This window comes from Muntiacus reevesi, chromosome 4, assembly GCF_963930625.1.
Source record: "Muntiacus reevesi chromosome 4, mMunRee1.1, whole genome shotgun sequence".
Taxonomy (NCBI): Eukaryota; Metazoa; Chordata; class Mammalia; order Artiodactyla; family Cervidae; genus Muntiacus; species Muntiacus reevesi.
Window position 1 is genome coordinate 80,878,806 of NC_089252.1, and position 18,635 is coordinate 80,897,440.

The window sequence follows — 18,635 nt, forward strand, 5'->3', positions numbered from 1 at the left end:
TTTCCATATTATTTTCAAATGGTCTCATGTCCAGGAAGGCTCTTCTCTCTGGTTAAGGTGAAACCTCCTTCCGTGAGGTGGTTGGTCCCTTTTCGCGTCTTCCCTAATATTTGAAATAGAACCCAATCTTTCGGTCTTATTCATTTACCTCCAACTTTACCACGTATTCCCAGCAAAGTGAAGAGCTGGGCCATTCAAACCAAATCAAGCTGGGCATAGACCAGGATGCCCGCTAATGCCTGTGATCAGGTCATGTCCTGAAACATAATAAAGTCCATTGGCTCCTTCCTCACTCCTGGACAGAGGCCTCTGGTTCTCCTGACTCCTAAGGTCTACAGCCACATGCTATATGACTTCTGAACTAGTCCATGTCAACAAGGCTTCAAAATGATCCACCTTTTTTTCTTTTTCCGCAGTCCCTCAAAGAAAAATGGAATTACCTGGTTCTCATGGCAAGGACCTTGACAGTATTCGGTCAGGCTTTCCAGGGTTTGGTTGATGAGGGCCACGTTCTTTTCGTTGATATAGAGTCCCAGAAGACCAAGACCCCCGGTGGTGCTTCCACAAATACAGTCCAGAAACTGCAGCGTCTCACACACCAAATTGTAGTTGGTCTTGTTGTTTTGGCAACGGAGGAAATTCTGCAATTGGGGAGTCCCCGGGTTTGGGGAGCAGAGGCAAAAGAGAGAGGGAAACGGTCATTCAGCCTGCCAGTCAGTTGGGGCACAGGATTGTGTTGGTTAGAAGAGTCAGCCCCCACGATGGTCAGCCATGGACTTGGCCTTGGCAACAGCTATGAACACTTGGCTTTCGTAAGGGATGCAGTGGAGAAGAGCTCCTCTTTGACAACCCACTTCAGACTCCGAGACCCTTGATTCTGATTTCTCTCCTTCCCGCTCCAGCCCACCTCCCCGCCCACCACATGTTAAGTTCAGAGTCTTCTGACATTTCCAAGGACAGTGGTTTTATTGAAAAGATGATGGTGGTTGCTGAATGCTCAGAGCGTAGTACTGAGGGTAAATCATCACAGCACAAAGTGTCACAGGAGGACTTACGCCCACGGCCATGGTGGGGATCTGGATTACCTCGTTGGGTCACTTCCATTATTAAAGGAAGGAACAAAAGTGAATAGATGTGTGTATGCTTGTATGCACGTGCCCGAGTATGTATTCTCAAGGTAAACTTACAACGTTAACAAAAGTTTTAAGAGCAGATACTTTCTCAACGAAGTAAACCAAGGCATATTCAACCACCTCATAATACAGTGTCTATTTTCATGCAGAGATTTTTTTTTTTTGGTCATAGACTCCAGTAATCTCTTCTTAAAAAGAAGCAAAGATTAACTACAAATACTTTTGAGCATAGTTATAAAAGCTACATATGTTTGCTGGAGAAAATCAGAAAATTATCTTATTGGATTATCTTTCTAAAAAGATAATTAGAAGATACAACGAATGTAACTTTTGATCCGGTAATTCCACTTCTATTACTATTCTCGAAGTACATATTGGATGTTCGCTACAGCACTGTTTGGGACAGAGAAGAAGTGCAAACAACCAGAAGGCTCATCAGCTGGGACACAAACAAATAGCTCATCAACATTCTGTACTGTTACAAGTTGGAGACACTGAGGCAGGTCTGTATGTATCAATGTGGAAAGATCTCTAGGATACACTGTTGAGTTAAGAAAACAAAAAGGGCAAATAGCAGATTAACAGGGATCCAGTGCTCCCATATAAATATAGAGGAAAAGGACAGGAAGGATTCAGTTCAAAACAATGCGGGAATGGGAAGAGGGACCTTTTTTAAAAAAAAAACAAACAAAAAACTGAACACTTATTTTCATTCAAACCTTCATAGAAAGAATATATTCATATATTCCTTGTATAATTAAAACATTTACAAAAGCACAGATTAAAAGCTGGTAATCAAGTTTAATGCTTGACCTGTCAACAAGCTAACCAGCCCTCACTGTCACCCCAACCCCAAGTTAAGCTCAGTCCCTTATGCTTAAGCCTTTCTGACGAGTCTAAAAATTGAGCCATCATTCTGGTCTGGGTGGGAGGTGGGGGAAGGACAGATGTTTGAGGAGCAGATGCGCTTGCATGGGACTACTTTTCTAAGGACCACAGGAAGCCAGAGGAGGGTTCCACAGCCGTTTCTGGCTCCAGTCCCTCAAAGAAGATTCTACCTGTCAACAGCCCGGCTGAACCCCATGCCATGCAATGGTGGGGTGGAGGAATATTCAAGAAGGGGACAGGGGAGGACCAGACTGTCCTAGGCTCAAATGCACAGCATGGCTCTTGAGGTCCAATCTCGTCCCCATCTCCTGTGTCATCATTCCTGCCATGCCCCTACCTCTGCTCAGGGACATCATCTCTCCCGCCATGCTCTTCTCTGTCTGGGAACAATGAACTTCTTTCTGCTCTTTAAGCACCCTTCATTCTCTCACCTCTGGGGCTTCAGCCACACTATTTCCTCTGCCTGTCACTCTTTCCCTGTCTCCACTCTGATTAACTTCTCTTCCTTCAGGATGGAGTCTCAAGTTACTTCTTCCAGGAAGCCCTCCATCCTGACTCCAATCAGATCGGAGTACCAGCACTGGCAACAGACCACTAGCAGAGGGACTGGCTCGGGCCAGGGTCTTCACAAACACTGGCTGAGTATCTGAATTAAGTTGAATGAATGGAAGAAAGAGGACTTGGGGAATCATCAAGGCTGACATGCTCCAAACTGCCCAGGAAGGACAGTGAGCGGCCGTTTCTTGAAAGCCTTTCCTATTTCTCATGATCTTTATAGCGTGTCCACCAAGAATTTCTCCCTCTTAATTCACATCCACATTCTCTTATTCCCTACAAAAACAGAGGTTTTTTTTTTTTTTTTTTTTTGCTGTGCCACTTGCTAAAGGCCCATGGGAATTCCCTCCATGCTTAAGGAATACAGTTTACCCTTAGCACATACCACTCACCTCACCTTGCCTAGGCTAGAAAAATCCTGTTATTTTTGTGGTCTTCCTTGGAGTGCCAGGGACCAAGTCAGGATGGGAAGATGAAGGAAATCAAAGACTTTAAGTCTGGGCTTAAACAGACCTCAGTGGACAGAAATCAGGATCTGCATTCCTTAACCCAGATCAAAGGCAAAGCCAGCCTCTCAGGGGAAGGTTCAAAAGCAATGGAAAAATGATTCAAAAACAGTCCTTCCCATCAAGGTTCTTGCTACTGTGAACAAAGCTTGCTTAAGGCAGCAACTGCCCATTTGGCAAAGTCAAGTTCGGTGGCTTTATCTCTACTGAAATATTTATAAACAGGAGAGTTAAGGTTATAAACATGACAAGAAACTCTGGGCAACTTCAAAAGGCCAGAATCCCTCCCTCTTTGGGCTTATCTGCACTTCCTTCTACCAGGGATCTGGTCCCTCTTTCCTCGTGAAAATGTCTTCTCCCTCAGATCCAAGAGGAAACCCTGACCCAGAGATTCACCATTGGATCTAGAAAATTGCCAAGAGGATGGCATTCAGAGCTGCTGAATCCCGCTTAAAGCTGTCATTTTGAGAGCCAGATTCCTACAAGCATCTTCTTGTCAGAGCAATTTTATTAACTAGCTCAGGGTGTCTGACTTAGCAGGAGTCTGTAAAGATGAGTGCAACCTTCATCCTTCTAAACCCTTGGTCCAGACTGCTGGTTTGCCAGCCGGGCCCTGCAAAACCCTGGGGGACCTCGGGAATGCCCCATGTCTCAGGGCTCTTATAGATGAGAAAGGAAAGTTCTAGCACTCTGTAGTTTCTATTATGAACAAAGCAGCCTTGCTTTCATCTGCTTTACCTTGTACCTTCTGAGCTGTTCAAACAAAGAATTCTGCAGCCTTAAACAGTTTAAAACTACTGGCGCTATGGTATCCTCAAAGGTTAAATTGCTAGGTTTCTTTTTTTTTAAAATATATTATACTGTACACTCCTTCTCCCACAATACTGCTGTTTCTGGCAGATCAGTATATTGGAGAATGGAGTTTTAGAAGGACTCATGAAAAGGTGCTCCTGCCCAGGGGGGTCTTAGAGAATTAATTCAGAGTTGTGCTAAGAGCTAAAGGCAGCTGAGCATCGAAGAATTGATACTTTTGAACTGTGGTGCTGGAGAAGACTCTTGAGAGTCCCTTGGACAGTAAGGAGATCAAACCAGTCAATGCTAAAGGAAATCAATCCTGAATATACATTGGAAGGACTGATGCTGAGGCTGAAGTTCCAATACTTTGGCCGCCTGATGCAAAGAACCGACTCATTGGAAAAGACCCTGATGCTGGGAATGATTAAAGGCAGAAGGAAAAGGGGGCCACAGAGGATGAGATGGTTGGATGGCATCACTGACTCAATGGATATGAGTTTGAGCGAGCTCTGGGAGATGGTGGAGGACAGGGAAGCCTAGCATGCTGCAGGCTCAGTCATGGCGGCCACGACTGAACAACAATAAGGTACAAAACAACAACTGTGAGAACTTCCCCACAAGAAAGGGTGAACTCATACAATGAGGGCCTCCCTCTGCTTCCCCAGTGAAGATGGGAGTTCCAGGGGTTGGAGGGGAGGAAGAACAGATCCATGAAACCAGAGCTACACTCAGGAAACAAGCACCTTGGGACCGCCCCTCTGACGTTCATGGACGGACTCTACTCAAGGTAGGTTCTGGGTTTGGTTAGTTCAGAATTCAGCAGCCATCAGCTTCTCTGAGAAGTTTTCTTGGACCTGGCTCACTGTGTTGGTTCTCCTGCTCTGAATCCACAAATCCCCTAAGATGGCACAACAGCCCTCAGCATGCTGCGTGGCCATCTCCCTCTTATCAGGGGCTCCTGCTTTGTGGGGAGAGGGGTGGGGTCTCCATCGCCCTGGCTCAGGGCACAGAGCAGGTCCTTGCCGAGATGAGGACATCAAAACACACATGCAAAGTCTTAATCTCCTTTTCCTTCAGAGCCTGAGGTTGGTGGAGACCAGTGACTCTGGTACAGGGCAATGGCCACCAAGTTCAGCCTAGAAATCACCCCAGCAGCGGGGCAGGGCCCCTATCCACAAACACGCCACAGTCGAGCTGAAGGCTTTGTTTTCTCCTGTTGGTGGGACAGCCGGGTTTCCCACGGTGTCACTCACACTCCCTTGGCCTGTCTCCTCCATGATGGATGGTGCAGGTCCGGAAGGTGGAGCGGAAACAGTCTGCCTTCAAGCAGAGAAATACCAGCCAAGGAGACAGGCACCAGACCCTGACCTCTGGGTCATGAGAGCTCTGTCCACCCACTGAGCTCAGCATGCAGGCGTCAGGCCAGTGCGCCAAGGGCTGACGTGGTCTCTGTCCAAAGTAGGAATGTCTGAGCAACAAGCAGGAAAAAGAAGACTCACAGCCAAGATCTCACACTCAGCCATGGACAGGAATGAGGCTGGGGATGTCAGTGGAGGAGATGAGCAGGCGTCAAAGCCGAGAAGTCACTGCCTGGCTGACAGAAACCCCTTCGTTTTGAAGTATGGGCCAGACTTGGCTGGCTGATGACCTTGGATCTGAATGCTTTTTCAAAGCCCAGACTCTTCAGACCCATTGGATTGAAAAATCAGTACAGATGGTATTAATACTGAAGACTTAATCCAGTACCATCTCACTCTTCTTACTGTTTAACAATTAAATTCATTACTCAGATTACCTAGGTAGAGAGAGTCTGCAGCAGGTTTTAAGGGAGAGCCATTTCTAGCTGTGGCACCAAATGGTCTGGCTACAGCTAACACACGAAAAGTCATCAAACCACATGGAGGGTCAAGTCAACAATGCAACATTTCAAGGCTGCACCTTCCCCTTGCTATGGACTTCCCCTTCCCCTTTGGACTACAATTATTACTTTTTTTTTTTTTTTTTTTTTTTTGATGTGGGCCATTTTAAACGTTTTTACTGAATTTGTTACAATACTGCTTCTGTTTTATGCTTTGGTTTTCTGGCCATGAGGCATGTGGGATCTTAACTTCCTGACCAGGGATCAAACATTCACCCCCTGCAATGAAGTGAAGTCTTAACCACTGGACCACCACTGAAGTTCCCAGAACTATTTTCTTTTCAAACCATCACGATTCAAATAAAACTACCACTGCTAATCTATTTACTTTAGGAGGAAACATTCTATCTTAGAGGAGTGCAGGCACACTCTTTTGGTTCAGCTTCATCCCTTTTAGGCAGAGAGGAGTATTTTCCCCAACAATCAGCAGCAGAACGAGGTAATAGCCAAGGAGCCAGGTTCCAGCACGCTTCTGGGGAGTGACGGCTTCCACAGATCTGCGTCCACTCAGAAAAAAGAGTGAATCTTGGCCACCCTTGGCCCTTCCTTTGCTGTTGGAGAAACTCTGCAAGGAAAACAGCCTCTATCTTAATGAGGTGGTGGACAGCACAAACTCTACCCACCAGACTGCCTGGGCTCAAATGTGAGTTCTGTGCACCTCAGTTTCTTCATCTATAAAACAAGTGTAACAATACAGGAGACACTTAGCATCCAGAATCATCTAAGTGCCCAATAAGCCTTGGTTACAACAACAAAAAGTGAACAAAGGATTTCTGGAATCATCAGTTCAACATTTATGGGAGTTGAACATTTATGGGAGTTGAACATTTATGGGAGTTACTTGGACAGCAAGGAGATCAAACCAGTCAATTCTAAAGGAAATCAACTCTGAATAGTCACTGGAAGGACTGATGCTGAAGCTGAAACTCCAACACTTGGCCACCTAAAGCAAACGGTTGACTCATTGGAAAATACCCTGATGCTGGGAAAGATTGAGAGCAAGAGGAGAAGGAGGTGACAGAGGATGAGATGGCTGGATGGCATCACCAACTCAATGGACATGAGTTGGAGCAAGTTCCAGGAGGTAGTGAAGGACAGGGATGCCTGGCATGATGCAGTCCATGGGGTCGCAGAGTCGGAGACGACTCAGCAACTGAACAACAAATGTAAAATACCAGAAGACCACTTCTATCATTCAACCAAGACATATCGATTAGAACTTTCCATGTACCAGATTCTCTAAGTCCAGTATATTTAATCACCCAACCCACCACCAAGTCAAGATTTACCTGTGCACCTAAACACCAAAAAGTTGCAGGCTACCAGACAGACACAGGCACACACACACACACCACAAATATATATATGGAGCAGTGGCAACAACACAGGTGAGCATGAGATTTTGTCCCTGAGGAGACGGTGGGGAAGATGAGACAGAGAAACGCTTCAGAGGTCAACAGGCTGGGCCCTCAGTTGGAGGAGACTGGCTGAAGCGAGAGGAGCCCACGTCACAGCGGAGCTGTGAGGAGTTTGGACTCCCCGCCCCAACCTGACGTTCGCCCCGCCCCGCCCCGCCCCGCCCCGCCCCACTGACACCCCCGCCCTCATCTCACGTCCGCCCCGCCCCCGCCCCGCCCCACTGACACCCCCGCCCTCACCTCATGTCCGCTCCGCCCCTCCCAGCCCCGCCCCCACACCACCCCGCCCCCACCTCACGTCCGCCCCGCCCCTTCCCCAGCCCCCGCCCCGCCCTCACCTGGAGGTCCCGGTTGTGGTTTTCGCACAGCAGCTGCAGGAAGCGAAGGATCGGCTGCATGATGGTGATGACCGCGCTCATCTCCAGGTCATCCTTGGTCTTGTCTGCCGCGGCCTGGGCGCCCTCCCCGGACTGGTAGTGGTCGTCGGGGTCAGCCTCCCTCCTGAAGGTGGTGAAGGCTTTGCGGGTGGCGGCAGAGGCCTCCAGGAGCTGATCCCGCACCTCTTCCGTAATCTGCGTCGCAGGCTCTTTGGCTAGAACGCAAATGTGAGATGGTCAGTGCTGCCGAATTCTCGGGAACGCTATTCACCATGCCAGAGACAATGTTCAGAGAGACCTAAGTTCTGGGATCACCAGAGAGCCCCTCAAGGTTGCCAAAACGCTCCAAGATGCCACCATCTTCTCTCAGCCCTTAGAATTAAAACTGAGTCGGGCTCTGCCGGCTCACTCCTGGCTCTAAGGCGTCACCTCAGCTTGCTCTCATTTAGAGGAAAAGTAGTAGAGGTTCTGCCAACTTCACACACCTATGACTGTGGGCCTCAGCTTCCTCATCTGTAAAATGGGGATAACATCACTTAAGTCTCTCTGAGAGTGTTCCCAAGAGGGTCAACATAAACTAAGCAAATGGTAATTACTGTAACTGTATGACAATTGATGGGACCTTTTACGGAGCCCCAGGGCACTGTGATCTAGCACTTGATGTGTATTAATTATCTCACTGAATTCTCACACTAACCCTGTAAGGTAACCAGGCACCAGAGTTGGGGCATTAGACTCTGTTGCCGGACTGCCTGGGTTCAGATCCTGACTCTGGTATGCTTACTAGTTCCATGTTCTTAACAAGTTAATTATCACTCTGTAAAAGGGATGTAAAATAATTTATTTTACAGTGTTGACTTGAGTTCTAAATGAAGTAACACATGTAAAGGATTTTGGACAGTGCCTGGTTCATAGGAAGTACTCAGTAAATGTAAGCCTTCCTTCTTTTTCTTCTGTTTATCCCCATTCTACACCAGTGGTTACCAACCAGGGGTGATTTTGACCCCATTTCCACCCAGGGGATGACAGGAAATATCTGGAGAGATTTCAAGTTGGAGATGGGCTACTGGTACCTACAGGCTTCCCAGGTGGGGCCAGTGGTAAAGAACCCACCTGCCAAAGCAGGAGACATAAGAGATGCGGGTTTAATCTCTGGGTCAGGAAGACCCCCTGGAGGAGGGCATGGCAACCCACTCTAGTATTCTTGCCTGGAGTTCTCAAGGACAGAGGAGCCTAGCGAGCTACAGTCCATGGAGTCACAGAGAGTCGGACATGACTGAAGCAGCGTAGCATACACGCAGTGGCATCTACTGGGTCGAGGCCATATATGCTGGTACACAGCCTGCAACGCACAGGACGGCCCTGATAGCAATGAATTGTCCAGATGTCCCATGTGCTGTGGCTGAGAAACCCAGCTCTAAACTTAAAACAATAAGGCTCAGACCTGCTCAAGGCCATCTGACTCTAGCACTTTTGAGTCTACCCACTCCCCAGTATTACTTCTATTCAAGGAAGATAATGGATAAAAAGTTTCATGAACTTTCGAATATTTTAGAAAATAAGAGAGGATTAGACAATGCCTTTTGTTTTAAAGTGTGTATCTTCCTCAACTTTCTGGGACATTAAATGAACACTACAGGAAAAGATTATCAGTGGATTTCCTGCCAATAAAACCCTGAGTTTGACCAAGAAAGTATTAGTTTATTAAACATTAGGAGTTTCCCAAGCAGCAGGAATTCAGTTCAGGTTACATGTTGTTGCTGTTGTTTAGTCACTAAGTCGTGTCCGACTCTTTGCAACCTCATGGACTGTAACCCGCCAGGCTCTTCTGTCTGTGGGATTTCCCAGGCAAGAATACTGGAGTGGGTTGCCATGCCCTTCTCCAGGGGATCTTCCCAATACAGGGATCAAAACTGAGTCTCCTGCACTGCAGGCAGATTCTTTTACCACTGAGCCACTCTTCCAGGTTACATAGGAAGAGTTTTGTCACAACCAGACTGGTTTTATTCTTCTGAAAGCCCCAGTCAGAATCCATCTGGGAGTCTAGAAGTCATGTAAAAATTAAAGGAAAACCAGGGCTCCTCCCATGTTTGCAATCCAGCTCATCCCAGAGCTGTGAGCAGGGGAGTGTTTACCTTTTTTCCGTGACGGGGCATCCCGGTCCACCTCATCATCCTTCTTTTTATTTCCCAAGTCACTGGTGTTCACGGTCACTGTTGCCTTGATTTCCTGTTGGGCCACCTTCATTCGGTCATAGAAAACCTTGAAGAATTTCTCCGACTTCTTGTCTTCCGTCAATCGGCAGAAAAAGGAGTGCTGCCAAGGAAAACCCACGGTTTTCTTCAACACTGTGACACACCAGTTACTGAATCCCACTCAGGACACCAAAACCTCACAAAGATCAGAGCCAGACACAAAACCTGAAAACCTCTCTCAGCTGGGTCCAAGGTTCAGCACTGTTTCTTGTACTGTCATTCACTCGATTTGTCTACAAGGAACTTTGAGAGAAAACTGTCATGTCTTGGCTGAAGAAGTCATACCAGCCTGAGAAGCCTGCTAAGGGGTGGTGGCCAGATTTTAGCTAACTAAGCACAACTCCCAACACACACAGATATCAACTCCAGTAACAATGAAAGCAGAATGTATTTTTGGTGACTGTTGCACCGCCATTCATATTTAAGGACATCTATGAACCCTCCTCTTCGCAAACCCCTATGAATATATACAGATAAGTAAGACATGCGACCCGCCCCTCTCAGGTTCCACACCAGGTTACGATGACATGCCTGTAAGGAAGATTGAAACGTGTAAAAAGTGCTCCAGAAGCTACAAAGACAATTATATTGTAGATGTTCAGAGCTGGCAAGGATAACATAGGGTCTGGAGGGATCCCAAGATCTTCATGGAAAAGGTGGTTTTCAAAGGAGGTCTTAAAGGGCAGGGAGAGATGAACAAGCTTACAATAAACAGGTAGTTCGCCTCCTGGAAACGCACTTGTTTTTTTTGGACCCACTGCAAGCAATAGTATACATTGTTGATGTGAAAACACAATATGGTGTCTCAACTTCATTTATGAGCATTCTCTTTTCACCCCTTTGCAAATACCACGCTGTTGTGGATTATTTACATAAAAATACAATACGGTCAATTTCCAGAGGAATAAAACAAAGCTCCAAACAATGTATTTGCTTCTCCGGGTTGGAGATTTCTGCCAATTTCACTTCCTCCCCCATTTGGAGAGATGGCACTTCCCTACAGAAGGTAACCCTAAGCTTGCAATCCCAGAAAAAACCAAACTCTTACCATCTTCACAAAGCCCCTCGACTCCACCACCTCTCACCCCCGCACACCCTGAGCCTGATTGAGCAGCCCGCCGCCCCCCGCCCCGAAAGTCACTGTGTTTCCGTCTGCCGACACGCAACTTCAGCCACTGGGACCCCTCTTCCAGCCACATGCTGTAGCCACATGCTACACTGACAAATGTCCATGTCACCTGCCCAATCCTGCCCTTTCTTCTCCCCCTCCCTGTTCTTTACCTCTGGTTGTTTCTTACGGACAACACAGGATACAGCCTTCCTACCTGTGCCCCCCTGGCCTTAACATTTTATCTCCAGCTCAGTTCAGTCGCTCAGTCGTGTCCGACTGTTTGTGACCCCATGAGTTTTCTCTTCACCACTCCCAAATGCCAGTTTACAACTCGGGGCCTGCCTCCTGCTTGGCCTTATCCTTCTATGTGTCACCCTCTATCACTCCCATTCTTTGAAACAAGCCCCAGGCTTTCATGTGCTCCACCGCTGCGTGCGTGCGTGCGTGTGTGTGTGTGTGTGTGTATGCGCGCATGGGTGCTTAATCGCTTAGTCATGTCTGACTCTTTGAGACCCCATGGACTGTAGCTCATCAGGTTCCTATGTCCATGGGGATTCTCCAGGCCAGAATACTGGAGTGGGTCGCCATGCCCTCCTCCAGGGGATCTTCCCAACCCAGGGATCGAACCCATGTCTCCCACATTGCAGGTGGATTCTTTACCAACTGAGCCGCCAGGGAAGCCCATGAATACAGGAGTGGATAGCCTACCCCTTCTCCAGGGGATCACCCCCACCCAGGAATCGAACTGGGGTCTCCTGCATTGCAGATGGATTCTTTACCAGCTGAGTTACCAGGGAAGCCCTCCACTTGCCTTTACTTTCTTTTAGGTTTCTCTTTTGCCCATCCATCCAACCAGCATTCCTTCCTTCCTTCCATCCATCCATCCCTCCATCTGCCCACCCACTATTTACCGCACACGTGTCATGAGTTGGGCATTATGCCTGTTGGAGGAGAAACAACAATGAACAAAAAGGAGTCTGTGCCCCATGAAACTGGTAGCTTGGTAAGGAAAACATACGTTCACTCTGGAAAATTGCTCACACGTGAAAAAGCAAGTTCTATTTGTTCACTTCTTTGAGAGCCGATGTGTCTGCAGACAAACAAAAGGAGATGTGCGGGGGACTAAGACCTCAACCGACAGCCACCCAAACACAGTGATGACATTTTCCTCCCAGAGACGTCACACAACATCTCAGCCACAGGGGTCATGGGGAGACTCTGCGGGAAGGTGGCAGCTCGGGGCAATGAAGTTCAGTTGCTGCCCCATTTGTCTTCGATGGTATGGAGGCAACTTAAAAAACATCCGTGGGCAATCTGGTCATTCAAGAAATCAAATGCACTTTAAGTAAGTGAATAGCCAAAGCCCACCCTCTGTCATCTATAAGAGTGTAACAGTGCACACCCAAGGCCTGCTACAAACACAGTGCTTCACATCCAGCCAGATGTCACTGGATAGGGTCAGGGCAAGGAGGCCTCTCGCGAAATGAGAGGAGGGCACGGCAGGGAAGATTACACGCTTCTATATGTGTTTCTGCAATGACCAGTGTATTTATTTTGCATTATTTATAACAGTCCTCAGTCCCTCAAGGATTTGATGCTGCTTTGTAAACAAAATGTGGTCAGTGAAATGGTAAAGTGGACGGTGGGGTACAGTGACACAAATAAGCACAGAAAACTGATATCAAACAAGGATGGTGCTAGAAGATGCGAAAGGAGACACAGCTGATTCTTGGGCACTGGACATCAAAAAACTGAAAAGACAGGCAAACCCCATCATGCCTTGTAGCAAGAACTGAGAAGAGCGAGATCACACCAGTGCCTCAGAGGAAGGAAACATATCTCAATGGAGGGTTAGTAGGGCAGGCTTTCCAGTTGGACCTCCTGGGTTTGAGGCTGGGGTCCCTTACCCACCAACTCTGGGACCCTGAGCAAGTAATTCAACCTCTCAGCATCCACACGGAAAGGCTGCTGAGGTGTACACCAAGCGCTTAGCACAGTGCCCATAGAATGAGTTGGTTCTGCACCACCATTAACTGTGAAGAAGCCACAGCAAAGGCATCACCTGAGGGGCTCAGTGGTGAGAACTACCTCCAGAGTCAGAGAGACCAGGCCTCGGCCCCACCACTCATGAGCCAGGGTCACCTTAGAAAGTGACGACATCTCTGAAACACAAATCTTCTCATCTACAAGATGAGCATCGTAACAGGGTGCGCCCTTCACGAATGGTTACAAAGACCCAGCGAGCTCATCACAGTGACACTCCCGATCGCTGACCTGACGAGGTGCTGGGAGCATGGGTGAACCTCCGGGCCTGTCACCTAACACCCCCCACCGCCCCGCTCCGATGAAGAGGTTGTTATTATCACTTCTTTCGGAAATCAGGAGACGCTTTTGGGTCTTTGAGATAATGTGCCTCCTGTGGGGAGCACCCCTGAGATGCCGGTGCTGTGACAAACAGCATCTTACCAGGACGCTGGGGCCCTGGGCGCGGCAGATCAGCAAGGACAGCGGAGAAATTCCAGGTCTCTTGAGTGGGAAGCCCAGCAGACACGCTGGAAAGACAGGACCTTGTACAGGAGAAGTGAAGACCATGGCATGCAGAGGAGCTAAGACCTCCCCCCTTGCCTCCCTGGGGTAGGCTGTGCCTGCTGTCACCCAGAGGCGGGGAGCCCAGGTCCCGCACACAGTTCACAGACCTGCTCCTTCCACCTCCTCCTGTCACAAGGGCCTCACAGGGCCTGGGAGGGGAAGGGGGCGCCCTCCTCTGGACCATTTTTCCGGAAGCAGGTGGGACCTCGGACCAGAGCAGGCAGGGACTGGCTCCCAATCCCCTCAGGCTCTGCATGACTACCTGTCCACCGCCCTCCTTGAATGTGTTTCAGTGAATTGCTCTCCCCTCCCCCACTGTTCCCCAAACCTAGAACCAAGAGTCACGGAGAGACTGTTTCACTTCCCCAAACTTCACTGCACTCCACCCAGCAGGTTTGAGGTAACCCTGCCAAATAAAACTAGTGTAGTGCATGAGTCGTCAGTAACAGAAAGCAAAACTGGCTGCTCTGGGCAGCGGGGTGGGTGGCGAGTGAGAAGTGACCAAAAGGGAAACAAGAGAACTTTCTGGAGTGAAGGCAATGTCTTGATTGGGATGGAGGATGCGCAGGTGTGACAGATAGAAGAATGCCGCCCAGCCCTGAAAAGATGTCCAGACTCTCATCTGGGGGACCTATAAATATGCCAGCTTACATGGCAAAGGGGAAGGAAGTTGCAGATGTAATTAAGGTTCCTAATCAGCTGATCTTAAAATTGGGAGATGATGCTGGATTATGCAGAAGGGCTCGTGTCATCACAAGGGTGCTGAAAAGTAGAAGAGGAGGGGTACCACTCCTTTGGTGGTCCAGTGGTTAAGGATTCTGCACTTCCGATGCAGGGGGCACGGGTTTGATCCCTGGTTGGAGAACTAAGATCCCACAAGCCACGTGGTGTAGCCAAAAAAAAAAAGGAAAAAATGTAGAGGAGGAGGGTGGAGTGATGCAGTATGAGAAGGACTCCACTCAGCGTGGCTGGTTTTGAAATTTGAAGATGAGGAAGGGGCCACAGGCTGCGGGGTGGCCTCTAGAAACTGTGAAAGGCAGGAAAACAAATTCCTCCCCACCCCCCGTGCTCCCTCCCCTGCTGACATCTTGATTTAGTCTGGTTAAGACTCAGGTGGAACTTGTAAGATAAAATATCGGACTGTCTAAAGCCACTAAGATTTTAGCAATTTATTATTCTTAGTAATTTCTTGCTAAAAGTAATTTTAGTAATTTGTAAGGTTTAGTAATTTTAGTAATTTAGTAAGATTTTAGTAATTTGTTATTTTTAGTAATTTGTTACAGCAGCGACACAAAACAAATGTGACCAAATCTGATGGTATTTGTCAAATCTGATCAAACTCCACACTTAAAATCTATACATATGATTGTATATAAGTCATATCACAATGAAAAGAGAGAAGGAAAAAACTGCTTTGCTTCCAGAAGGCTAGAGAACTTGGTCAAGGTGATCCAGACCGGAACCACCCTCAGAGGCTACCTTCCCCAGCAGAGGGATCTGAGTCTGACACCCTCACAGCCCATCTCTCTTCACCACCACCCTCCCCCCTCCCAATCACATGAGATCTCCAAATCACATTAGATTCCAGAGCCCTTTTCACATAAGCTGTTTTATCAGCGTCTTAGGAGATTGCCAAGATAGATAGCATCATTCATAAATCCATCACTTTAGAGGCGGGACAGCTGGGGTCAGGAGAGGTCAGCTGACAGGTGGCAGAGCCTCGCTGGCTCCCTGCCCCTGTGCTCAGGGCCATCTCCACTACCTACCTTCTTAATGATCACACAGGACACCAGCCCCAGGGTTGGCAGGCAACTCCAAAAAAGCGAAGACTGGATTGGGGGCAAACCCAGCACCAATGCCAACATCACAGACAATGGTACATGTTTGGAGTGGCTTGAGGGAAGGTAGTCGGGGTTGGACCAGGTGAGAAAGTGACTACCTACATGGGAATTCTGGAGGTCAGAGGAGGGGAGGGGATCTAGGTGTGGCCATTGTAAGCCAGGTTTAAAAACAACTACCACAAAGAAGAAACCACAGATCAGAGAATGTTAAAGGTGGAAGCACCCTATGTCAGCCACTTCCAGATGCTTTTCCCACCAAGGAAACTTGCTCCTCCTCCCTCCCCTAACACTGGGGTAAGGACAGGTATTAGAGAGATACAGGCACAACTGCTCAGCCTGAGATAGAGCAGGGAGGACCCCCTCTCACCACTGGAATCCTCCTTGCAACTCCAGGGTTCCACAGAATACTGTTTGGAAACTACCCATTTAGTCCAGCCCTCCATCTTTTACAGAGGAGGAAACTGAGGCTCAGAGTGGAAAATGAACATGGAGAACCACGTCTCCTGAGTTCAAGTCAGTCCCCTTGACCAGGCTTGGGGGTGGGTGGGTGACACCTGGCCTGAGTTTCATGCCCACTCTGGGATAAAAGTCAAGTGGACACAGTTTGCCCTCCTCGAGCTGCCTGAGCTGTATGGGACTCAGGAATGAGCTCTTAAGCTGAAAATAATAAGGAAATCGCCCTTTCAGATCACTCTTGAAAATAATGACATCTCTTAATGAGTCTGGCAGCCACCTACTATGCCCGGCCAAGTTCTTGCAAAGAAACAGGGTGTGATTTATGACAAGCCCTCCCAGTTTCTGAAGCCAGAGGCCACCCAAAGTTAGGGACCAGCAGAGGACTGGCAGCTCCACCAGACAATAGGCTGGAAGTGGCCAGGAGGGTGGGGCACTCCTTTCTTAGATCCAAGAGGTCACGGCCCCGGCCGCATTGTGCAGGATGGGGTCTGGGGAGAAGAAGGGGAGACACGGGCCTTCCCCAGGTGCTGGACACACACCAGGGAAGGTGAGCGACTGAGCACCTTATTGAAAAGTCACCTTCCCCAGAGTTCAGAGACTTGGGGTGGGGCGGGGGTAGGTGGGGGAGACAGTCTTCAGACCCTGGAACCCAGAGCCAGCCAGCCTGCACTTGCGGGGACACGTGTGTGTGCTCAGTTGCTCAGCTGTGTCCGACTCTTAGTGACACCATGGACTGTAGCCTGCCAGACTCCTCCAGGGAAGAGTACTGGAGTGGGTTGCCATTTCCTCCTCCAGAGGATCTTCCCGACCCAAGGACTGAACCCACGTCTCCTGTATTGGCAGGCGGATTCTTTACCACTGAGCCACCTGGGAAGTTCACAGGGACATGGGAGGAGCCCTTTATGAGCATCTCAGATAAAGGAAGGGAAAGCGGCAGGAAACAGAGGTGCATGTGATTTAGGCTGGGCCTGGGGGAGGTGGGGGAGGGTCTAGGGGGAGCCGTCCCCTGTACTCCTGGGACAGCTTCAAGACTCAGATCCTTCCCCAAAGGAAAGCATTTCACCCTGCATCGTCCACCTTCCAGAAACCCTCCCACCGAGCCTTCAGAGATTCCAGAGAACAAGCTTTTCTATCTGACTGCCTGGGCCACGTCCCTGAGTGACACGGCCCATGACTTTCACTCTGGGTGCTCACTTATCTGCTGCAAAATGAATTAAGTTCTCAGGCTAAGGGCAAAAATTTGAAAAATGTGACTGATGAACAATGCTGAATCGCTGCGCTTCCCAGGGCTGCTGGAAATTCCTCCCTGGAATCAGATTTCTCTCTGTTCCACATGCTTCTGGCACATGCGCACCTCAGCCTCGGGCCTGGGGTCTCCAAACAGAGCAGCCCACTCATGTCCAGCTCAAACTGACGTCCTACAGGTGACAGAGAGACATCAGTGGCTACCCAGGTGTGGGGTTTACCTTGCGGGGCTCTCTTCCAAGCCCCGTGGTCATCTGAGAGTTCATCACTTCCTGGGGACCCCGATCTGTAAATTACAGTGAGCGGTAACTTAAGGCTTACGGTTTGCCTGGCACTGCCTAAGTGCTCTGTACACAGTATCTCATTTAACCCTTACAAGTACTCTCCCCACTTTACAGATGAGGAAACTGAGGCTCAAAAAGGCTAAGTAACTCGCCGAGTCCTACAGCTGGGAAGTGGTGATGGTGCCCAGGACTCAAGCCCCATTGGTCTGACGCCTCAGCCCACGCTCTCAGCTCCCCTGCTTCGTTCAGCATCTCTCCCGTGAGCAGGAGTGTGTCAAACTCCAAACACCTTTTGGCTTTTTATAATCTATTTCCCCACCTACCACCCCAAGTCTCTCAGCTGCACAGACACGGACTCCTCTCACAGTAAAGAATAGCCGTGGTAGGAACACGTGTGAATGCCTGTGTTTCCTGCGAGGCCGGATGCACTTGTGAAGATGGGCTCCGAAACAAGCCCCTTCTGCTAGATGAAGCTTTGCCGGAGCTGGGCGTTATAGACTGTTCACCTAACTATTGTCATCACTCTAGGTCTTGAATCCTTTTCTTAGAAACCCTTGACAACAATCAAAACCCACAGATCATGCACCAGGAGCGAGGTGATAAAACACATGTGCTGCAGGCAGAGGAGCCCGGAGAACTGCAAGTCTGGAAACCTAAATTTTAGCCACTGCTCCCTGATACCCAGCCAGGTGAACTTGGGCAAGTTGCTTACCTGCATTTCTGCCCTGGGCTTCTTATCTGAAAAGCATGACTCTTACCACCTGCCGTGTGTGCCTCACGTGGCTGGGGTCCATCAAGGTTGCAGTTATGAAACACAATGTAAAACGCAGTATGATTACTATGGGAAACTACTCCAGTACGAGGCATGGAATCTATCAATACCACTTTCCTAGGAGAGAAGTTAGCAGGTAAGACAGGTAGATTGACTCATGTGCTGGGTGTTATGTGATGACCGAAGTCTAGTGTCCCCAAAACATCCAAAGGTAATCAATCCCAACTGGGACTGGTAGGTCAAGACGGCCTGCAGAATAACAGTAAAACCACACTGAAGAGCATTTCCCAATGACCATCACAATGAAGGAAGTGGAAAAAAAAAAAAAATCTAAAAAAAAAAAAAAAAATCTAGCTGGAATTTCACTTGTTCTAGAAGCCACTCAGCTTCTGTTAGGCACACAGATAAATGTTTTAGTTTCCACTTCCCCAAGTTTAGTACGCCCAAATGCAGAATACAAACTTGGTGTCAAACACCGCCCTCCACCCCCCA

General features: G+C 48.6%; 1 protein-coding gene across 6 annotated transcripts in view; it reads right to left on the bottom strand.

Annotated features, from left to right (window-relative positions):
* The window catches only part of ITPR1 (inositol 1,4,5-trisphosphate receptor type 1), a 345,755-nt gene that overhangs the window by 71,025 nt on the left and 256,095 nt on the right, over positions 1–18,635 (bottom strand). For all 6 annotated transcript variants that reach the window (XM_065933259.1, XM_065933257.1, XM_065933262.1 and 3 more), the window contains 3 exons: positions 9,726–9,906; positions 7,552–7,805; positions 441–641 (listed from right to left, as the gene is read on the bottom strand). In XM_065933259.1, coding sequence (XP_065789331.1) covers positions 441–641; positions 7,552–7,805; positions 9,726–9,906 — 636 coding nt within the window. The remainder of the gene's footprint in view (positions 1–440; positions 642–7,551; positions 7,806–9,725; positions 9,907–18,635) is intronic.